This window comes from Hypanus sabinus, chromosome 4 (assembly GCF_030144855.1).
Source record: "Hypanus sabinus isolate sHypSab1 chromosome 4, sHypSab1.hap1, whole genome shotgun sequence".
NCBI lineage: Eukaryota > Metazoa > Chordata > Chondrichthyes > Myliobatiformes > Dasyatidae > Hypanus > Hypanus sabinus.
This window is the reverse complement of record NC_082709.1, coordinates 75,253,861-75,278,273: the sequence shown is the minus strand read 5'-3', so window position 1 is coordinate 75,278,273 and position 24,413 is coordinate 75,253,861. Positions and strand designations below refer to the sequence as shown.

Genomic DNA, 24,413 nt, shown 5'->3' with positions numbered 1-24,413 from the left:
AGCAGAGAAACCTCAGGCAGCGGCTGCGATAGATGAGGGCTCCAGGTCGTCGAGGCTCAGAGTGGCATGACATGCCATCAAATTCACCATAACCACCAGGCTAGATCTCACCACCTCAGGCAGATCTCCCAGCAGCTGAGCGAGCTTCCTCTGAACTCTACCAGCACTTCCACCTGGAGTCCTGCCTCGAAACCACAAACTCCAGACTCTGGAGCTGATGAAGCCCTGTCCAGCACAGCTAACGGCTACATAAGTGAAGCTGAATGGATCAATTTCAGTGCCTAAAAACTGAAATACGACCTCAGCAGATCATAACACAGGCACTGTGTACACTGCTGGACAGATACCATGAACACTTCTGACTGTGTACAGACAGATACCACGAACACTTCTGACTGTGTACAGACAGATACCACGAACACTTCTGACTGTGTACAGACAGATACCATGAACACTTCTGACTGTGTACAGACAGATACCACGAACACTTCTGACTGTGTACAGACAGATACCATGAACACTTCTGACTGTGTACAGACAGATACCATGAACAGTTCTGACTGTGTACAGACAGATACCATGAACAGTTCTGACTGTGTACAGACAGGTACCATGAACACTTCTGACTGTGTACAGATACCATGAACACCACTGGAACTGTATACACCATGTACACCACAAGCATTCTCTACACCACAAACACCCAAATTCCCTGCAGGAAAAGCCAACAGGACATCTGCTTGGTTTATACCTGAAAGTGGCCTGAATTAAGTTCTGGGTGGACCTGGATGAGACCCCATCGCACCAGCCACATCTCCCACTCTGACCAGAGTGGCTATCCCACTCAATAACAAGTATACCTCTTTGGATCCCATTGGGAGGGGGAGGGGAAGGATGACCTTCAAGGAAAAGCACAGGTTGGAGCACAGACCAATCCCACCTCTGGCTGATTAGAGCAGCAATCACATACATCTTCCTTATCACATATGCTTCAGAGATCCTTGCACCCGTATCCCGAGGTCCCTTGTGGCTCACCATTCATTGTATATAGCCTGGCCTTATTTGTCCTCTGTGTCTTGTGTTCAGAGATGCTCTTCTGAAGTCACTGCTTTAAGACATGGTTATTTGAGTTACTGTTGCCTTCTTGTCAGCTGGAACCAGTTTGGCTATTCTTCTCTGACCTCTCTCATTAACAAGGTGTTGCTGCCCACGGAACTGCCGCTCACAGTGCCTCGTGGAACCTTCCATTTGCGACATCATGTCAGCACTCAAAAATTCTCAGATTTTGAAGGTTTTTGGGTTTTAGATTTTAGGATAAGGGGTGCTCAATTTGTATTATCATAATTAGCCCTTTCCACAATTAAATACTTTCCAAAATTTCTGAGGGTAGCAGTCACCAATAGAATCAACAAACTCATTCGTAAGGCCAGTGATGTTGTGGGGGTTGAACTGGACTCTCTGACAGTGGTGTCTGAAAAGAGGATGCTGTCCAAGTTGCATGCCATCTTAGACAATGTCTCCTATCCACTCCATAATGTACTGGTTAGGCACAGGAGTACATTCAGCCAGAGACTCATTCCACCGAGATGTAACACTGAGCATCATAGGAAGTCATTCCTGCCTGTGGCCATCAAACATCAATCAAGGGATATGGGGACAAGGCAGGAACCGGGTATTGATAGTAGATGATCAGCCATGATCTCAAAATGGTGGTGCAGGCTCGAAGGGCCAAATGGTCTACTTCTGCACCTATTGTCTATTTACAACTCCTCCCTCGGAGTATCAGACACCCTGAGCCAATAGGCTGGTCCTGGACTTATTTCCACTTGGAATAATTTAATTATTATTATTTAATTATTTATGGTTTTATATTGCTATATTTCTACACTATTCTTGGTTGGTGCGACTGTAACGAAACCCAATTTCCCTCGGGATCAATAAAGTATGTCTGTCTGTCTGTCACAAATCATCTGCTCCTCTCCCCACTGCTCACTATGACCCCAGCACCAGCTGGGAACCAATCCCTCTGGCATCCTAATGTCAGTAGGCAGAGTGTGGTGGCCACTTACCTGGAAGTTGGTGATGAGGGGCACTCCATGATCAATGGCCATTCTACGGATCAGGTAGTTCTCTCTCATGAAGCGTGTGTTGTTGTTGGGCAGGTTGATCACTAGGTCAATGACCCCATCATGGATCAATCTAAGAGCAGAAGAGAGAAAGAGGGTTGCATCATTGTCTGGTATGGAGGGGCCACTGCACACATTGGAAAAAGCTTTAGCGGATTGTAGGCCAGCTCCATCGCAAGCACTAGCCTCCCCAGCAACAAGGAGACCTTCTTGATGCCTCAAGAAGATGACAACCATCATTAAGGGCTCTTATCACCCATGATATGCTCTCTTCTTATTACTATCATCAGGGAGGAGGTACAAGAGCCTGAAAACGCACATTCAATGTTTTAGGATCATGAACATGATCTAACATAGTTTTGCTATCTTTTCACACTATATATATGTATTTGTAATTTATCGTAAACTTTATGCACTGTATTGCAATGTATTGCTATCACAATAAAATGACACATGAATCAGAATCAGGTTTAATATCACTGGCATATCGTGGAATTTGTTAATTTTATGGCAGCCGTACAATGAAATACACGATAAATAAATAGAGGAAAAAAACTGATTTACGTTAAGTTTTTATTTACATATAAGTGTCTATCAAATAGTTAAAATAAGTAGTGCAAAAACCAAAATCAAATCATAAGTGAAAACATAATGAGGAAGTGTTCATGGGTTCAATGTGCATTTAGAAATCGGATGGCAGAGGGGGAAAGCTGTTCCTGAATTGCTGAGTGTGTGTTGTCAGGCTCTGTGGGTCCTTCCAGACGGTAACAGTGAGAAGAGGGCACGTCCCTGGTTGGGTAATGTCAGTAATATTAAACCTAATTTGAAAGTTCCTGGAATCTCTTGGTGCACATCTTGTAGAGGAGGTGTGTAATGGGTCAAATGGTTACGTGGTTGTCCACATGAATCCTCAGTGACCCTAACACTGATACCACTCTACGATGGAGCTATCAGCCTTCAAAACAGTTCCTTTCCCTCTCATGTGAAGGCACTAATGGTGGTTTCTGCAACACAAACAGAGACATTTAGACAAAAGGGAACGAGAGGAGGGATCCTGGGAATGTCGTGGGAAGGAGATGATAGGGATGTAACAGCAGCCCGGTGACATTTTCAGATCAAAACTGACCCACATAAAATTGGCAAGGAGGAGAATAGACTGGCAGTTATAAAAGCTGAAAGAAGAAGCTTAGGAGGATTAATGACACCTAACAGTGACTCCTTTGCTTGCATCTTCAAAAACAGCTCTATTTCCATCTTTAATATCACTATTTTTCCCCTTCAGGATTCTTTTGAAGACCCTGACCTGGAGTTAAACGTTGACTATGGTTCTTAGCTGGAATGGGACCCACTCTCGGGGTTTCACGACTGGCCATTATTCGGCACGCCAAGGGCTCGGCCCAAGAGCACAGCTCGCTTTCTCATGGCTCTGAATACGGGCGGGTCGTAGGTCGGTGTCGTGGGAGATGGAGGATCCAAGGCTGTGTGCCCAGAGACCCAAGATCTTTCGGCACAGAGTTCGGAAAAAGCAATGCAATGGACTTATAACATTGTAAATCATCAAGTTGTTTGTTATAGCTCCCTTCTCGCTGTGAAATGGAGCCATCTCTTTCTCCCTTATTAGGGAGAAAGAAAGAGAGCCTGTGGTATGTCAAATACCGGGTGAAACGCCAAGTCTTTGGGGTAACTGCAAGTCTGTGTCTTTGCTGTTGCTTTGCTCATACTTGAGTGCTCGGTGGCGGGTGCCGATGCTTTTTTATGCCGGTGGAGGAGGGAAGATCGTTGCTTGCTGCTGCTTACGTGAGGGAGGGAGGGGAGCTGGGGGAGGACTTCAGGGTTCTAACATTTAATTGTCATTCATTCTTTGGGGCACTCCTCTGTTTTTGTGGATGATTGTGTAGAAAAAGCATTTCAGGATGTATATTGTATTCATTTCTCTGACATTAAATGTACCTTTGAAACCTTTGATCTTCAGATATCCTACCCCACACTACGTGAAATGAGAGGCATGGAAGAAACTGGCAGCCATGACAACAGGTGATGCTGTCCATAGCACCTTCTGAGATTTCCCAGCATCCAGAGCATCCACTGCCCAGTATACCTATGCCCTTGGCTTCCTGGTACACCCACAGCCCAGCATTTCCCCTATATATCCTCCACATGGTTCCCAGAACACCTGAACCCAGTACACCACCCCTGTCCACAGTCCACAGTACACCCATGCCCCAGCGATTGCCTCTCCCTTTCAGGCTACGGATCACAACTACAGATCAGGTAGAGATTTGATCGATTACTCTGATCCTCACTCACTTGGTGAAGGAAGGGATGTTGGAGCTGTGGTCTTCTGCTGTGGGCCACGACACAAGCCCTGTTGGAACATCATTGGCGTTTAACCAGGCAGACGTCCCTTCTGTGGCATAAAGCTTTAAAATAAAGACAGAGAATTCACATCACATATGGACCACTTCAGTTTTGGGGCACATTTAAAAATTCTCACAAAGGAAGCTGCCAGACAGAACAGCTTCTTTAAACCATATATCCTGCACTCCTGCCTGACTCACTAACTGTCAGTATACTTTCCTGTTCTTTGTGCAACAAGAAATCCTACCCTCCATCATTCCAAAACATTATGCTTCAACAAAAGACCACAAAATATTGTTGCAGAGTTAAGCCAGTCAGCCACTGGGACTGCTCTGCCATTCTATCATGACTGATTGAATATCCCATTCTCCTGCCTCTCCCCGTAACCTGAGATGCCTGATCAAGAGTCACTAAACCCCTCTTTAAATATAGCCAGTGACCTGGCCTTCATATCCGTCTGTGGCAATCAATTCCACAGGTTCACCAGGCTCTGGCCAAAGAAAGGACATCCTTCTACTCTGAGGCTATGCCCTCTGATCCTAGACTCCCTTCACTATTGGAAACATCTTCTCCATGCCCACCCTATCAAGGCTTTTCAATATTCAGCAGGTTTCAATGAGATTCTCACATCCCCTCACATTCTTCTAAACTCCAGCGAGTACAGGCCCAGAGTCATCAAACATTCCTCATACATTAACCCCTTCATTCCTGAGATCATTCTGATGGCATCCTGGCATTCCCAGGAATCATAAGACCGTAAGATATAGAAGCAAGGGGGCAGTTCCATTGTGTGTAGCAGAGCTCCATTGCACAGGGCATCGTTCCATTGTGTGTAGCAGAGCTCCATTGCACAGGGCATCATTCCACTGTGTGTAGCAGAGCTCCATTGCACAGGGCATCGTTCCACTGTGTGTAGCAGAACTCTATTGCACAGGGCATCGTTCCACTGTGTGTAGCAGAACTCTATTGCACAGGGCATCGTTCCACTGTGTGTAGCAGAACTCTATTGCACAGGGCATCGTTCCACTGTGTGTAGCAGAGCTCCATTGCACAGGGCATCATTCCACTGTGTGTAGCAGAGCTCCATTGCACAGGGCATCGTTCCACTGTGTGTAGCAGAATTCCATTGCACAGGGCATCGTTCCACTGTGTGTAGCAGAGTTCCATTGCACAGGGCATCGTTCCACTGTGTGTAGCAGAATTCCATTGCACAGGGCATCGTTCCACTGTGTGTAGCAGAGTTCCATTGCACAGGGCATCGTTCCACTGTGTGTAGCAGAGCTCCATTGCACAGGGCATCGTTCCACTGTGTGTAGCAGAACTCTATTGCACAGGGCATCGTTCCACTGTGTGTAGCAGAATTCCATTGCACAGGGCATCGTTCCACTGTGTGTAGCAGAGTTCCATTGCACAGGGCATCGTTCCACTGTGTGTAGCAGAGCTCCATTGCACAGGGCATCATTCCACTGTGTGTAGCAGAGCTCCATTGCACAGGGCATCATTCCACTGTGTGTAGCAGAGCTCCATTGCACAGGGCATCATTCCACTGTGTGTAGCAGAGCTCCATTGCACAGGGCATCATTCCACTGTGTGTAGCAGAGCTCCATTGCACAGGGCATCATTCCACTGTGTGTAGCAGAGCTCCATTGCACAGGGCATCGTTCTACTGTGTGTAGCAGAGCTCTATTGCACAGGGCATCGTTCCACTGTGTGTAGCAGAACTCTATTGCACAGGGCATCGTTCCACTGTGTGTAGCAGAATTCCATTGCACAGGGCATCGTTCCACTGTGTGTAGCAGAGCTCCATTGCACAGGGCATCGTTCCACTGTGTGTAGCAGAGCTCCATTGCACAGGGCATCATTCCACTGTGTGTAGCAGAGCTCCATTGCACAGGGCATCATTCCACTGTGTGTAGCAGAGCTCCATTGCACAGGGCATCGTTCCACTGTGTGTAGCAGAATTCCATTGCACAGGGCATCGTTCCACTGTGTGTAGCAGAGTTCCATTGCACAGGGCATCGTTCCACTGTGTGTAGCAGAATTCCATTGCACAGGGCATCGTTCCACTGTGTGTAGCAGAGCTCCATTGCACAGGGCATCGTTCCACTGTGTGTAGCAGAGCTCCATTGCACAGGGCATCGTTCCACTGTGTGTAGCAGAGCTCCATTGCACAGGGCATCGTTCTACTGTGTGTAGCAGAGCTCTATTGCACAGGGCATCGTTCCACTGTGTGTAGCAGAATTCCATTGCACAGGGCATCGTTCCACTGTGTGTAGCAGAACTCTATTGCACAGGGCATCGTTCCACTGTGTGTAGCAGAATTCCATTGCACAGGGCATCGTTCCACTGTGTGTAGCAGAGCTCCATTGCACAGGGCATCGTTCCACTGTGTGTAGCAGAGCTCCATTGCACAGGGCATCGTTCCACTGTGTGTAGCAGAACTCTATTGCACAGGGCATCGTTCCACTGTGTGTAGCAGAACTCTATTGCACAGGGCATCGTTCCACTGTGTGTAGCAGAGCTCCATTGCACAGGGCATCATTCCACTGTGTGTAGCAGAGCTCCATTGCACAGGGCATCATTCCACTGTGTGTAGCAGAGCTCCATTGCACAGGGCATCGTTCCACTGTGTGTAGCAGAATTCCATTGCACAGGGCATCGTTCCACTGTGTGTAGCAGAGTTCCATTGCACAGGGCATCGTTCCACTGTGTGTAGCAGAATTCCATTGCACAGGGCATCGTTCCACTGTGTGTAGCAGAGTTCCATTGCACAGGGCATCGTTCCACTGTGTGTAGCAGAGTTCCATTGCACAGGGCATCGTTCTACTGTGTGTAGCAGAATTCCATTGCACAGGGCATCGTTCCACTGTGTGTAGCAGAGTTCCATTGCACAGGGCATCGTTCCACTGTGTGTAGCAGAACTCTATTGCACAGGGCATCGTTCCACTGTGTGTAGCAGAATTCCATTGCACAGGGCATCGTTCCACTGTGTGTAGCAGAGTTCCATTGCACAGGGCATCGTTCCACTGTGTGTAGCAGAATTCCATTGCACAGGGCATCGTTCCACTGTGTGTAGCAGAACTCTATTGCACAGGGCATCGTTCCACTGTGTGTAGCAGAGCTCCATTGCACAGGGCATCGTTCCACTGTGTGTAGCAGAATTCCATTGCACAGGGCATCATTCCACTGTGTGTAGCAGAGCTCCATTGCACAGGGCATCGTTCCACTGTGTGTAGCAGAATTCCATTGCACAGGGCACCGTTCCACTGTGTGTAGCAGAATTCCATTGCACAGGGCATCATTCCACTGTGTGTAGCAGAATTCCATTGCACAGGGCATCGTTCCACTGTGTGTAGCAGAATTCCATTGCACAGGGCATCGTTCCACTGTGTGTAGCAGAATTCCATTGCACAGGGCATCATTCCACTGTGTGTAGCAGAATTCCATTGCACAGGGCATCGTTCCACTGTGTGTAGCAGAATTCCATTGCACAGGGCATCATTCCACTGTGTGTAGCAGAATTCCATTGCACAGGGCATCGTTCCACTGTGTGTAGCAGAATTCCATTGCACAGGGCATCATTCCACTGTGTGTAGCAGAATTCCATTGCACAGGGCATCGTTCCACTGTGTGTAGCAGAATTCCATTGCACAGGGCATCGTTCCACTGTGTGTAGCAGAACTCTATTGCACAGGGCATCGTTCCACTGTGTGTAGCAGAATTCCATTGCACAGGGCATCGTTCCACTGTGTGTAGCAGAATTCCATTGCACAGGGCATCGTTCCACTGTGTGTAGCAGAGCTCCATTGCACAGGGCATCGTTCCACTGTGTGTAGCAGAATTCCATTGCACAGGGCATCGTTCCACTGTGTGTAGCAGAATTCCATTGCACAGGGCATCGTTCCACTGTGTGTAGCAGAGCTCCATTGCACAGGGCATCGTTCCACTGTGTGTAGCAGAGCTCCATTGCACAGGGCATCGTTCCACTGTGTGTAGCAGAGCTCCATTGCACAGGGCATCGTTCCACTGTGTGTAGCAGAGCTCCATTGCACAGGGCATCGTTCCACTGTGTGTAGCAGAATTCCATTGCACAGGGCATCGTTCCACTGTGTGTAGCAGAGCTCCATTGCACAGGGCATCGTTCCACTGTGTGTAGCAGAATTCCATTGCACAGGGCATCATTCCACTGTGTGTAGCAGAGCTCCATTGCACAGGGCATCGTTCCACTGTGTGTAGCAGAGCTCTATTGCACAGGGCATCGTTCCACTGTGTGTAGCAGAGCTCTATTGCACAGGGCATCGTTCCACTGTGTGTAGCAGAATTCCATTGCACAGGGCATCATTCCACTGTGTGTAGCAGAGCTCCATTGCACAGGGCATCGTTCCACTGTGTGTAGCAGAGCTCTATTGCACAGGGCATCGTTCCACTGTGTGTAGCAGAATTCCATTGCACAGGGCATCGTTCCACTGTGTGTAGCAGAATTCCATTGCACAGGGCATCGTTCCACTGTGTGTAGCAGAATTCCATTGCACAGGGCATCGTTCCACTGTGTGTAGCAGAGCTCCATTGCACAGGGCATCATTCCACTGTGTGTAGCAGAGCTCCATTGCACAGGGCATCGTTCTACTGTGTGTAGCAGAATTCCATTGCACAGGGCATCGTTCCACTGTGTGTAGCAGAGCTCCATTGCACAGGGCATCGTTCCACTGTGTGTAGCAGAACTCTATTGCACAGGGCATCGTTCCACTGTGTGTAGCAGAATTCCATTGCACAGGGCATCGTTCCACTGTGTGTAGCAGAGTTCCATTGCACAGGGCATCGTTCCACTGTGTGTAGCAGAATTCCATTGCACAGGGCATCGTTCCACTGTGTGTAGCAGAACTCTATTGCACAGGGCATCGTTCCACTGTGTGTAGCAGAGCTCCATTGCACAGGGCATCGTTCCACTGTGTGTAGCAGAATTCCATTGCACAGGGCATCATTCCACTGTGTGTAGCAGAGCTCCATTGCACAGGGCATCGTTCCACTGTGTGTAGCAGAATTCCATTGCACAGGGCACCGTTCCACTGTGTGTAGCAGAATTCCATTGCACAGGGCATCATTCCACTGTGTGTAGCAGAATTCCATTGCACAGGGCATCGTTCCACTGTGTGTAGCAGAATTCCATTGCACAGGGCATCGTTCCACTGTGTGTAGCAGAATTCCATTGCACAGGGCATCGTTCCACTGTGTGTAGCAGAATTCCATTGCACAGGGCATCGTTCCACTGTGTGTAGCAGAATTCCATTGCACAGGGCATCATTCCACTGTGTGTAGCAGAATTCCATTGCACAGGGCATCGTTCCACTGTGTGTAGCAGAATTCCATTGCACAGGGCATCATTCCACTGTGTGTAGCAGAATTCCATTGCACAGGGCATCGTTCCACTGTGTGTAGCAGAATTCCATTGCACAGGGCATCGTTCCACTGTGTGTAGCAGAACTCTATTGCACAGGGCATCGTTCCACTGTGTGTAGCAGAATTCCATTGCACAGGGCATCGTTCCACTGTGTGTAGCAGAATTCCATTGCACAGGGCATCGTTCCACTGTGTGTAGCAGAGCTCCATTGCACAGGGCATCGTTCCACTGTGTGTAGCAGAATTCCATTGCACAGGGCATCGTTCCACTGTGTGTAGCAGAATTCCATTGCACAGGGCATCGTTCCACTGTGTGTAGCAGAGCTCCATTGCACAGGGCATCGTTCCACTGTGTGTAGCAGAGCTCCATTGCACAGGGCATCGTTCCACTGTGTGTAGCAGAGCTCCATTGCACAGGGCATCGTTCCACTGTGTGTAGCAGAGCTCCATTGCACAGGGCATCGTTCCACTGTGTGTAGCAGAGCTCCATTGCACAGGGCATCGTTCCACTGTGTGTAGCAGAATTCCATTGCACAGGGCATCATTCCACTGTGTGTAGCAGAGCTCCATTGCACAGGGCATCGTTCCACTGTGTGTAGCAGAGCTCTATTGCACAGGGCATCGTTCCACTGTGTGTAGCAGAGCTCTATTGCACAGGGCATCGTTCCACTGTGTGTAGCAGAATTCCATTGCACAGGGCATCATTCCACTGTGTGTAGCAGAGCTCCATTGCACAGGGCATCGTTCCACTGTGTGTAGCAGAGCTCTATTGCACAGGGCATCGTTCCACTGTGTGTAGCAGAATTCCATTGCACAGGGCATCGTTCCACTGTGTGTAGCAGAATTCCATTGCACAGGGCATCGTTCCACTGTGTGTAGCAGAATTCCATTGCACAGGGCATCGTTCCACTGTGTGTAGCAGAATTCCATTGCACAGGGCATCGTTCTACTGTGTGTAGCAGAGCTCCATTGCACAGGGCATCGTTCCACTGTGTGTAGCAGAATTCCATTGCACAGGGCATCGTTCTACTGTGTGTAGCAGAGCTCCATTGCACAGGGCATCGTTCCACTGTGTGTAGCAGAATTCCATTGTAATGCTCCATTTCTATGGAGCATGTCATGAAGATGGAGCAAAATTATCTGAAAGGTAATTATCTATTGCCACAATAGGTCAACTGCAGACACAATCTCAGTGGCTCTCCACATGGCTTTAAGCCACCTGGACAACACAAACACCCATGTCAGGATGTTGTTCATCGACTATAGCTCAGCATTTAATACCATCATTCCCACAATCCTGATTGAGAAGTTGCAGAACCTGGGCCTCTGTACCTCCCTCTGCAATTGGATCTTCAACTTCCTAACCAGAAGACCACGATCTGTGCAGATTAGTGATAACATCTCCTCCTCGCTGATGATCAACACTGGTGCACCTCAAGGGTGTGTGCTTAGCCAACGCTCCACTCTCTGTATACACATGACTGTGTGGCTAGGCATAGCTCAAATGCCTTCTGTAAATTTGCTGACAATATAACCTTCGTTGGTAGAATCCCAGGTGGTGATGAGAGGGTGCACAGCAGTGAGATATGCCAACTAGTGGAGTGGTGCTGCAGCAACAACCTGGCACTCAATGTCAGTAAGACGAAAGAGCTGATTGTGGACTTCAGGAAGGGTAAGATGAAGGAACACATACCAATCCTCATAGAGGGATCAGAAGTGGAGAGAGTGAGCAGCTTTAGGTTCCTGGGTGTCAAGATCTCTGAGGATCTAACCTGGTCCCAGCATATCAATGTGGTTATAAAGAAGGCAAGTCAGCGGCTATATTTCATTAGGAGTTTGAAGAGATTTTGCATGTCAAGAAATACACTCAAAAACTTCTATAGTTGTACTGTGGAGAGCATTCTGACAGGCTGCATCACTGTCTGGTATGGAGGGGCTACTGCACAGGACAGAAAGAAGCTGTCAATCTAGTCAGCTCCATCTTGGGCACTAGCCTACAAAGTACCCAGGACATCTTCAGGGAGCGGTGTCTCAGAAAGGTAGTGTCCATTATTAGGGACCTTCGGCACCCAGGGCATGCCCTTTTCTCACTGTTACCATCAGGTAGGAGGTACAGAAGCCTGAAGGCACACACTCAGCGATTCAGAAACAGCTTCTTCCCCTCTGCCATCCGATTCCTAAATGGACATTGAAGCTTTGGACACTACCTCACTTTTTTTAATATACAGTATTTCTGATTTTGCCTGTTTTTTTAATCTATTCAATGTACATAACCAATTTCCTTGTTAATTTATTACTACGTTTCATTTTTTTTCTCTCTGCTTCATTATGTATGGCATTGAACTGCTGCTGCTAAGTTAACAAATTTCACGCCACATGCCAGAGATAATAAACCTGATTCTGAAAGCAGCAACTGACTTTCAGTGCCTCTGGTCTCTGAACCATCTCTCTCCATTCTGTAGTCTGACCTTGGCCATATCCACCAGCTCACATCACAAGATGCTGAACATAAAATTATGACAGCACTTAAAAGAAGTGACGTTCAGATTCACTCTCAACCCACACGCTCCCCACCATCACATTAAGACGAGTGTAACTCACCAACCCAATCCCCTCACCAATGGCTGATTGAATTTCGGGTGCCCCAACCCAGTGGAAACTTTCTTCATCTCAACAGCAGCAACAACACATCAATATGATCCCATAAGTCTGTCTGAGGCCCAGTGTCACAAGTGCACATTCTGCACTTTAAGAAACAAATCTTCTCTTCAGCTGCAGGGTTACTCACCTTGTATCCTTGCGCATGCAGCTGCTCCGCTGTGTCCAGGAACTTTGATCGGAAGGAGCTCTGAGGAGAGATAGAAAGAATTAGTGAAGGTCTGTGATCGGCGATTATACTGAGCATTAATACACGGTGCACAGGGCTCCAGCCAGGAATGCGTGTTGGGCTCCAGTGGGTTTCATTGCTGGCTGAAGTTGTAAGAACCTTGTCACTGTGCATTCTCTATAACTACACTGGGACTGTACAAACCCAGAGTCCAAGTGGATTCCAGAGGGAAAATGTCTTTGGGACAATGTTAATCTACACTTGGCCAGAAGTTGATCAGGTACAGTCTGATTGATTTTGTGTGTCAGATCCTGTCTAACTTAATTGAGATTCTATTTCTGAAGAAGTAAGAACAATGTATTTATGAGAGTTGTGCAGTTAATGCAGTCAGCATGGATTTCGATAAGGCTTTCTAAAGAGACTCACAATGAAGTCTGGTCCAGAAAGGTTAGAGTCCTTATGTTTAAAGGCAGTTGGCAGATTGGTTTCAGTACCATTACCAGGTGGATGTGCACTTTTCCCTGTGACCACATAGCCTAATTTTGCTCAACAACCCCAGATTTTATCATTTACCCATGGCGTGGTCACACCCACATCCCGAAGATGCCATTGTAAAATAATCTGATTGTAGGTAAATGATAAAATCTGGGGTTGTTGAGCAAAATTAGGCCATTCAGCCCATTGAGTCTGCACTGCCATTCAATCATGGCTGATTTATCATCCTTCTCGATTTTATTCTCCTGCCTTCTCCCCATAAACTTTTAACTTCCTTACTAATCAAGAACCTATCAACCTTCACTTTAAATATATTCTGTTTAAATATACGCTAACCCCACCTCAGCAATGAAACATGAGGGACCACCATTTGCACTACTTTGGACTTCTCTTCAATTGTGTCTTTGTCTTGTACTTGTTCATTTATTTCACTGTATGTGATGTTATGTGACTATGGCTTCATTTACTGTTGTGGGTGTCACTTTAAAATGCCTGGATGAGGTGGGACTATGATGTCAGTATAACAAGCTACGGACAGACTGCTGGGACTTTCAGAAGGAAAGAGAGAGAGTGTGGAAACTTCAGACCACAAGCTGCTGGTAGTAGCTTGCTGCAACAATGGGTAAAGTCTGATACTTCCCCATGCCCAAAGGGTTGGGTTGATTAACGACACACCGTGCACATTGGATGTGTGACTGTCACTTCGTATGATCCATACATGGATTTTGTTGGAGTATTGCGTGGCGACCACTTTTGTTAACCCTTACATGGTATCAGGGATGTTATGTGGTAAGCACTGATGCTAAGGAATATTCCGTGACTGTCACCTTGTGGTACTTTTACGTGGATTTCGGGACGACTCGACGGATAACATCTTCGGCAACTGTTACTTCGTTTTCCCAGCGGGGAACCTATGGAATTCTTCGTGATCGGCTGCTCGCTACATTTTTTTTTCCCTCCCCTCACTAATTCTGTGGATTACTGGACCTTTCTAGTAGTTTGCCATCTTAAGACTTTTAAGAACTGCTCTTAACCTTGACAGTGCATAACACTGTTAATTTCTCTTTATTTCATTTATTCTATATTTTGAGTAGATACTACTAAATATAGTGTTTTAACATTAAAACCTGACTTGAGGTGGTCTATTGCTGCTAGTACGTAACAGTGATAATTTCATGTATAGTTTATATTTATTGTTTGTCTGTACCTACATGGCTGTGACACTGCTCCAAGCAAACATTTCTCTGTATTGTATCACAGTCCTTATGCAGATGACTATAAACTTGACGTGAAATGGGTGGTTGATGATGAACATGGTGAGTTGGTCTTATTCTATGCCCTGTGAGTGGGTGATTCTCCCAAGGGAATTGAGGAATATGGGGAATTTGGCAAAAGGATGGGACTTCTGCAAAGATGTTCTCAGTTTATTGAATGGCTTATTACATCCAGATTAATTACTTTTCCCAAGATCTCTGTCAGAAAATCCCAAAACTGCGATTTCTTGTGTTACCGGAGACCAGTCTTGCCTGGGTATCAGCTCATGCTCACAGCACAGACTTTTTAAAGCATTGGTCAAACAGCACTTGGAGCACTGAGCACAGATTTGGGCCCCTTAAATATCAAAGAATGTGCTGGCATTGGAGAGGGTCCGGAAGAGATTTTCAGCAATGATCCCAAGAATGAAAGGGTTAACATGTGCGACGCATTTGATGGCTCCAGATCTGTACTAGCTGGAGTTTAAAAGAATTGGGGGGATGGGGGAGGGAATCTCACTGAAATCTATCAAATATTGAAAGGTTTAGGTAGAGTGGACATGCAGAGGATGTTTCCAATAGTGGGGGAGCCTATGGCCGGGGAGGAGAGCTCATAGTGCAAGGTCAATCCTTTAAAACAGAGATGAGGAGGAATTTCTTTAGCCAGAGGGTGGTGAATCTGTGGGTATGATTAAAGTGATGGTTGATAGATTCTTGATTAGTAAGGGTGTCATATGTTAAAGAGAGAAGGCAGGAGAACAGACTTGAGATGGATAATAAATCAGTTGTGACTGAGTGCAGAGCAGACCCGATTGTCCAAATGGCCTAATTTTGCTCCTATATCTTACGGTCAATGAGATTGGGAGGTAGTCTATGGATCAATGGGCACCATCTGAAAAATCAAAAGGCCAAATCAATGCTGATTTCACAATACAGAGCTAACTCATAGAGGTTGTATTTAAGGTGTACCTGAATTCCAATAAGGATTCCTTTCTGGGGCATTTTGAAGCCGGTGGACAATATTGCCTTCAGGAACGCAGAATAAATATTTGGCCCAAAACAGGCAACCTGTAAAAGAGAAGCAGCCCAATCTCATTTGTCATTATAAAACATCGCCTGTATGCCAGTTGTCTTTGCTGCTCTATAAAATTTCAGTGCTGGGCGTTTACGCCAGAGTCCGTTTTCACCTTACTCCAGAGACCCGAGCACAGATCCAGGCTGACGTTCTGGACACTGTCGTAGTTGTTGTCCTTTTGAGAGACTTTAAAACAAGAACCCTGCTTTCAGGCACCACTGACCTTTTTTTTCCCACAAAGCTTCAGAGTCTCCCCGGCATCCCAAGCAACTTGTCCAGAGTCAACCATCTTCCTCAGGGGGAGCTCACATGCCTCATGGATAAAGTTTGCCCAATTTTTTAAACCAGGAAATGAAAAATTCACTTCAAAAATGCCACAACAGTTTTTATCACCTCAGTTTCCAAAGCCAAAGTAGAAAAGAAGATTTTTTTTTCTAATTCTATCCTCTCTACCTATTTTCTTGTCACTAGAACAGCTTAGGGTGAATATTTGGAGCGTAAAAGCAATAGAAAAAATGCTGAAGGAACTCAGCTGATCAGACAGCATCTATGGAAAGGAATAAACAGTGGTTAGACAGACAGCACACAGATGGTGGCTAGTTGCCAGTGGGAACGTTACGGTCCTAACACAAGAGATTCTACAGATGCTGGAAAGCCAGAGCTACACACACAAAATGCTGGAGGAACTCAGCAGGTCAGGCAATGTCTATGGAAACAAATAGAGTCGATGTTTCTTTCCCTCGGAGACCATTCATTGGGACTAGAAAGGAAGGGTGGAAGAAGCCAGAATGAGAAAGTGTAGGGGAAAGGAAGTACAAGCTAGAAGGTGATAGGTGAAGCCCGATGACGGGGAAAGTAGGTGATGGGGGTGGGTGAAATGAGAAGCTGGAAGGTGATTGGTGGAAATGATAAAAGGACTGAAGAAGAAGGGATCTGATAGGAGAGAAGAGTGGAACATGAAGAAAGGAAGGAGGAGAAACACCAGAGGGAAGTGAAAGGCAGGTGAAGAGAAGGTGTATGAGGGAGCCAGAATGGAGAATGGAAAAAGATAAAGGGGGGGGGGGGGTGAAATTACCCTAAGTTAGAGAAATTGATGTTCATGCCATCAGGTTGGATGCTACCCATACAGAATATCAGGTTTTATTCCTCCAACCTAAGAGTGGCTGTTTTCGCGGCAGTAGATGTTGGAATGGGAATGGGAAGTGGAATTAAAATGGGCATCCAGCGGGAAATCTGTCCTGTTGTGGGACAGAGCAAAGCTGCTCAACGAAGCATTTCCCCAATCTACACTGGGTTTCACTTGGAGCACCTTTGTTTATTTTTAAATTACTAATGATATAGGCATAATGTTTATTTTCAGGGATAAAAGCGGAAGTTAAATTTCATTTTGGTGTGGTCAGTCACTTTCTCGCAAACCACAGCAGCCTGCATCAGTCTGATTCTTCATTAGAGATACAGCACAGTAACAGGTCCTTCTGGCCCAACGAGTCTGCATCAGCCAATTAGCCCCACGTGACCAACTAGCCCACTACCCTGTACCTCTTTGGAATGTGGGAGGAAACCGGAGCACCTCGAGGGAATTGTGGGGAGAGCGTACAAACTCCTTACAGACAGCAGCAGGAATTGAACCAGGATTGCTGGAGTCATTATGGTGTTACACTATCTGCTGCGCTGACGAGCCGCCCCTTCACTTCTGCTCGTTTGCTTCTTAATGAACTTTCAGGTGAAGGGGAATGTATATGTTTGACTGAAATTTGAATAGAGGGCATTGAAGGGGATGTGACGGAGACCCCCGTCAGCCTGAGAGCAGTGAGTACCTGGAAGACACTTCAGAGAGGGCAGTGGACGCAGAGTGCTGAACTGCATCTAGAGTGCTGAGTCAAGCACTCACACATTAAGTGCCGGAAGCTGGGACTAATATGGATGGGCGCCCACTAACTGTGAGGACAAGCGGAACAAGCGGCCTATTTCTGTGCTGGACAGCTCTACTGAAGGCATGCTTTGTTCTGGTTACCTCTCCGGTAGACGCCATCTCACACCGCAGGACTGGGTCTGCATCTCTCAGCCGGGGCCAGGAGAACATGGGTGCCTGAAAATGCACAAAACAAACCATCATTTCTCAGCGCCATGCACATCAAAGCTTTCTAGATTATTCAACAAAAACAACTTGATGGAATTCCACATTCTTTAACCGTAAAGTTAAAGCTCAACCTAAAGAGCACAACTCACAGATCATCCCCAAGCATTTTCTGAAAAGAGAAACGGTACCTACTCAGGTAGTGTACATCCTTTCTGGCATCACTCCCTTTGCCTCGGTGACAGCACAAGTCAGAACATGTTGCACCAGGAGTACAGGAAACCTCTGCACAGCTCATCACTATCAATTGCCCATAGCTGCTCCAAGTCTCAATTTGATGCAAAAACATAGCTCATTTGATTTGTTTAGAAACACAAGAGATTCTGCAGGTGCTGGACATCCAGAGCAACACACACAAAACACCAGAGGCATTCAGCAGGTCGAGCAGCACCTATGGAGACAAATAAGCAGTGGACATTTTGAGCTGAGGCCCTTCATCAGAACACTGATCGGCTTCATCAGGTCGTGATGAAGGGTCTTAGCACAAAACATCAACTGTTTATTCCTCTCCATAGATGCTGCCTGACCTGCTGAGTTCCTCCATCATTTTATGTGTAATACTCTGATTTTATTAGAAGTCAAGATTTGGGTAAAATGCCTCAAATGTCAGCAGGTGATTCCCCTTCTTCCTTCAACTTTCTGCCTCTCGAGTTCTCTCCCACCTTTGGATCTCTTCAAAAATATCTGGGCTCAAAGTTCCCACCAATTTTCGATTTGAATATACAACATTGGCAGAGACCTGTGTTAAGGGCATGAGTCCTCAGCAATAACCCAAGTGTCAGGAATGGAGTAAAAGTTTGGCTAAAACAAGAGAAAATCTCATTCATATACACAGCATACAGTATCCTCTGCCAACATTCAAAGAGTTGATCTGCCTCTCTGCACCATGAATTCCAGACCATGCAAGCAATACTCCCACTGTCCAACTTTGCAGCTAAGATAACTGTCAGAAACAAACCATTCACTTCCAATGTGTACTTGTATATCATGCCTATCATAGGGAAACATTTAGAGCCCGGCCCAAGACAGTCAACAAGCAGACATTGCTCAGGCCAAATGAGACCCGAGGAGGGCAATTCGAATTCCAGACAAAGAACTGAATCAGAAGAGGAGCAGCAAGAGGGGGGAAAGGCTGCAGGATGTAGGGAAGGGACAACTCCCACTTTTGCACTGAATAGCCAGGATTTGCAGGCGTCGTGACAACCATCTGACATGTTTAACATAGAAATTCCCGCACCATAGTAAACTGGTTTTTAAAGAATCAGCAGTCTTGGGAGTGTGGAGGTCTCACTGTGCAGAGTTTTGTGAGGGAGGGGAGTCTCATTGTGTGATCTTCAGTGCGAGAGGGTGGTCTCATTTTGTGGTCTTCAGTGAGGGAGGGGGTCTCGCTGTGAAGCCTTTAGTGGGGACGGGGCTTCAGTGAGGAGGATGAATGCTGAGCAGCAATCAGTGGGTATATCTATCCTTCTTTGCTGCTTTAGTTCTCTGAGTAAGGCATGGCTAAGGAACAGACTGCAAAAGATTGTGCTTAGAATGGAATAAAGCCCAGGACATAATTAAAGTCATAGAGTCATAGAGAACTACAGCACTTCAGCCCATCTAGTTCATGCTGAACTATTATTCTGCATAGTCCTATAGAACTGCATCTAGACCATAGTCCTCCACACCCCTCCCACCCACGTACTTATCCAAATTTCTCTTAAATGTTGAAATCATATCCTTATTTAGCACTTCCGCTAGCAGCGAACTCCACAGTCTCACCACCTTCTGAGTGAAGAAGTACTCCCTCATGTTCACCTTAAATATTCATCTTTCACCCTTTAACCTATGACCTCTAGTCCTATCCTCCGAGCCAACCTCAGTGGAAAAAGCGTGCTTGCATTTATCCTATCGATACCCCTCATTAGAGTACCAAGGTGATTCAAGGCAGAGGAACTCGGCACTGTGACATAGACCTGCAACCTGAGTGCATTTGGTGCGCTGGTCTCCCTACAATTACTAGCTGCACAGGCAGAAGAGTGTTTGGGGATGGGTGAGAAGGTAAAAAGCAGTAAGTCCAAACAGGTAGTACAGGCATTCCTGGTAATTGTCCCTCAGTTACACAGAGGCATTGTGCCAAACAGGGTTTTAGAAGGTTGCCAACCAGAATAAAGCAGCACAAAGGGATGAAGACCGAGAGAACGATACTAGTAAGGGATTGGAGTTCAGTTAACATGTGAGAAGAGTTTGATGGCTCTGGACCTGTACTCAATGGATTTTGGAAAAATAAGAGGTGATCTCATTGAAACCTACCAAATATTGAAATGCCTAGATAGAGCGAATGTGGAGAGGATGATTCCTATTGTGTGGGAGTCTAGGACTAGAGGGCACACCCTCAGAATACAAGGACATCCCATTACAACAGAGATGAGGAAGAATTTCTTTAGACAGAGTGGTGAATCAGTGGAATTCATTGCCACAGACGGCTGAGGAGGCCAAGTCAGTAGGTGCTTGATTCATAAGGATGTCGAAGGTTACGGGGAGAATGCAGGAGAATGGAGTTGAGAGGGATAATAAATCAGCCAGGTGGAATGGTGGAACAGACTCGATGGGCAAAATGGCCTAATTCTACTCCAGTGTCTTAAGGGAAGTCTGAGAGAACTATGATGGTCAGGGATTGGAGAGCAGGAGACAGATATTTCTGCAGGTGCAAACTCTGTTCTTAGATAGTATGGTGCATCCTAACACCAGGGACAAAGGTGTCTTAGACTGTTTACAGGACATTCTAAAAGGGGAGTGTGAGCACTCGTGACAGACAAGGGTACAAATCAAATCCATAAAAAGTAAGATGAGGTCCTAAAATGTGAAATTAATAGATAAGTCACATTTATGACAGTATCTTTAAGGTTGTAATTTTGAGATTACTTCTGATGGTATGCACTGGTGAGTATAGGAATGGGAGAACAGGTTGACTGACATATGGCCAAAGAGTTGTTCCAGCTCAGAAGCGTTTCAGCCTACCACATCCCAGCTGGACTTTTTGCCCGCTGTCACTAATCCTATTTGCCTGCATTAGGACTATATCCTTCTGTGTACAGCATGGTGGGCCAAAGGGGCCTGATTTTGTGCCTCTCTTCGAGCCTCTGAATTTAACACCCACACAGTACACTCCAGAGACTGTAGCAGGTACCCAGTGCCCAGACAGTACACTCCAGAGACTGTAACAGGTACCCAGTGCCCAGACAGTACACTGCAGAGACTGTAGCAGGTACCCAGTGCTCAGACAGTACACTCCAGAGACTGTAACAGGTACCTAATGCCCAGACAGTACACTCCACAAACCACATCTGATATCTTAATACCCAGATTGTAATCTTCAGGATCATAAATTATACCTTAATGACCATAATCTACACTTCAGGGATCGTAATTGATACCTAGGTGCCCACATAGTATAGTTCAGGATTTGTAACCGATACCCAATGGCCACACTGTACTGACCAGAGATGTTAACTGATACCGATAGCCACACTGTACACTCGAGACATGGTGACTGATACCTTAATGCCCACATAGTCGGTCGGTATGATGGGGTTCTCCAGCGATGGCAAACCCGTCTCATCCAAGCTCTCTCCAATCATCACCCGGGTCGCCACATTGATGAGATCGACTCCAATGGTCTTTGATACAAAGGGACAGGACCTGGATGCCCTGAGGTTGCACTCAATCACCTGGTAACCAGCAGAGAGCAAGAGTTAGACACTGTCCTTGGCAGAGTTATTCTGCAGCATCTTTATCAGCTGGGTGGGCCTGACACCGACTCACAACACAACATTTCTGACTGCTTCCAGGTAAATTTTATTCACCACATTTACATGCATTCAGAAATCACTGTAAACTGACAACATTCAACAAATTGTACAGAATAATAGTGTCAAGAGGGTTTCTTCTTTTTGTTAACTAGCAGGAATGCTAATTTACTGATAACGAGAATGGTATTCCTTTGTAAACCAAATGGGGATTAATGTTCTTTCTTCTGAGTCTGCAAACTTTTGTTGACGGGCTTTTGGGCAGATCGGCGCGAGGGGGTCGAGAGAGAGGACGCAATGCTCTAAGCTGGGCGAGGATCAGACCCCAAAGGGGGGTCCGAGGTCAGGAGATTCTCCGAGAGGGGGGGGGATGAAGCTAGATGTGCTTGGTTGACCACTCGGAGGGTCCTGAGCTGCGAGTCGAGGAGTTCGGAAGGGATCGAATGGTGGCCAGAAGACTTCAGTAATTGAGCTCCAACGGCTGTGCACGAAGTGGTTTGGACTTTGATAAGTTTGGCGTCTTTTCTTTAATTTTCTCTTCATATATACTGTATCGTTATTAATCAGTTATAGTAACCTTTATAAATTGTACTCATTTAATCGCATATGGTGTACTGTCTGTTTTTGGGCGAGGCGGGGACATCACACAGCATCCACACCAGCTGATTACCCAGTTTGGCGGGGCCGAAGGCTGCTCCCCCTAGACGAGAATGAACTGAGCGAGCCTGAGGCGACCCAAGCGGTTACATTGTGGGGTGCTCGTCCGGGATTGATTTCTGTGGAAGCTGTGTGATCACCCTCTTTAAATTGCGTCTGCGGCGAAGAGCTGGTGTGCCTTTGTGGGTGTGCGATTGCTGGTTATCGCTGTGTGTGTGTTGGGTGGGGTGGTTGCTGTTGGCTGATGAAATGGTGGTGGGACCATGGGCTGTCCGTACTGTTTGGAGATTGAGGAGTGACAGGTTGGGATGTTTCAGCAGTGGTGAGCTCCGCCTGGTTGTTGGAATAATGTCCAGCCCTAAAGGGGCGGAGGCGTGGGCGGAGCGGACCTCTCAGTTGTTGGGTGAGTGGCAGTGCTTGGCTGAGGAAAAGCGACAGGGACGGGTTGAAAGTTTGAGTAGGCGGGCTGGTGACTTTGTTAGAACTGTCAGGCGCAATTACCTCGAAGTGACCACTGCCAGTTCTGGGAAAGTGTGGGAAAATGCGTGTGGTTCGACTGGAAGTCAAATGCCGCAGCTAGGGGGCTTATTATATCTGTGGCAGGAGATTGGTGGGAAGTTTTTAGGGTATCCCTTTTTGCCTAGGGGGGCAGATAGATTGCTTGTGGTGCCAAGGGGATCTGTCAAGGGGATCAGTTGTTCCGGTGATTCGAGAGGTGTCGGGAAACTTAGAGGAGGCCCAGTGGGGGAACGGCTTGGGGTCTCTGGGGGAGTACGTTCCCAGCAATGTACCAAGGAACTCCCGAAAGGAACAGACCCTATTCCTGAAGGCTTAGGGGGGCCATGCGCACAGGTGTTGTTACGGATGGATGGAAGTCAAGTTAAAGCCATCCTCGGCACCGGGGCGCCGGTGAAGTTGCTGTACAGTTTGTTTCATAACCGTTATTGGAAGCATTTACCCTTGACGACATTGAGGACACTGGAGATTCGGGGTACCAGTGCCGGTGATTATCCAGACAATGGTTGTTGGTCAGTGAAAATGGAGTTCTTAGAGGCAGATGTGGAGGAGACTGAGGTTCATGAATCGTTAATGCTGATGTGTCCGGACCCTGTTGAGACGGGCAGCGTTTCTGTTCTAGAGAGAACCAATATCCTGCTGGTGCGCTTGGGAGCCTGCCCGGAGGAGGCGGGTGAGCGTTGTTTGGAGGCATTGTCGATGCACCCAGGGTTTCGAGCTGCTTGTGCGGATGTGTGTAGCAGCATTGGGCTGATACCGAATTCAAACAAGAGCCAGTGGTGGTACGGCCTGGGGGAAGTATCTGAGGGTGAGACCCTCTTCGTGGACGCTGCAAAATACCACAAGGGAGGGGAGTTGACTGCTGAAGACACCTCAGAGAGAGAGAGGTTGCGGCAACTGGCCCCTACAGCCGTGGAAGATGTAGGCAGCGTGTGTATGGATTATATTGCGTTGAAGAGGCGCACTGTCAGTGACCAGAATATGGCCCTGAGGGCCAGAGAGGCGATGGCCTGTCTGAGTGGTGTAAAGTGGTTTAAGGTGCTGGATCTGAGGAGTGGATGTTGCCAGATCCCGATGAGTGAGGCCTACAAGGAGAAGACGGCCATTATAAATTCCCTAGGAGTCTTCAGGTCCGAAAAGATGCCACAGGGCATATCTGGAGCCCTTGCAACCTTCCTGCGGGGCAGGTGGAAGACCATAGGGGATGTGGAGGCGTTTGGAGTTTTGGTGTATGTGGATGATCTCTTGGTATTTGGATTTGCCTCAGGAGAATATGAAGTGAGGTCGTTGCAGGAGCAGCTGAGAACTACCGAGTTAAAGTGTTTTCGGGACACGTGCCAGGGCTGGCGAAGGTCGCAGCTCGTGAGAGACTGTCTCTACGGAATCAAGTTTGAAATGAAGATGGAGAGACTGGAGAAAGTGACCTGGAACCATTCGGAAGACTTACAAGTTGGAGAGAATGAAGAAAGTTGTCTGACTGAGGGTAATAGCAAACTGAGAACCCGGAGAGGGGAGTTTGCGGAGGTGAAGAAATTACAGACAAATCTCAGAAGAGAGAAGCGGAGGCTTGAAGGGAACACACGTCCGCACAAGCAGCTCGAAGGGAACCATCGACAGTTCAAATGAAGTGCAAAACCTGAAAGTTGATCTGGAAGAAGTCATGAGGAAGAAAAAGCTGGAGAGAAGTGCAGTGAATACTGAACAGGAGGCTGAAGAGACTGCGGGAGCAGAGCAGGCTACGTGTTTCCGTTTGGAGAAGATCAAACAGCAGCCACCGATCACAG

The 24,413-nt window shown here is 47.1% G+C and overlaps 1 protein-coding gene across 1 annotated transcript in view; it reads right to left on the bottom strand.

The window, feature by feature from the left end:
* Positions 1-24,413, bottom strand: part of cps1 (carbamoyl-phosphate synthase 1, mitochondrial) — a 171,062-nt gene that overhangs the window by 1,454 nt on the left and 145,195 nt on the right. The window contains exons 32-37 of the mRNA XM_059967443.1: positions 21,208-21,378; positions 17,546-17,620; positions 15,426-15,524; positions 12,670-12,729; positions 4,434-4,546; positions 2,070-2,199 (exon numbers count right to left, since the gene is read on the bottom strand). Coding sequence (XP_059823426.1) covers positions 2,070-2,199; positions 4,434-4,546; positions 12,670-12,729; positions 15,426-15,524; positions 17,546-17,620; positions 21,208-21,378 — 648 coding nt within the window. The remainder of the gene's footprint in view (positions 1-2,069; positions 2,200-4,433; positions 4,547-12,669; positions 12,730-15,425; positions 15,525-17,545; positions 17,621-21,207; positions 21,379-24,413) is intronic.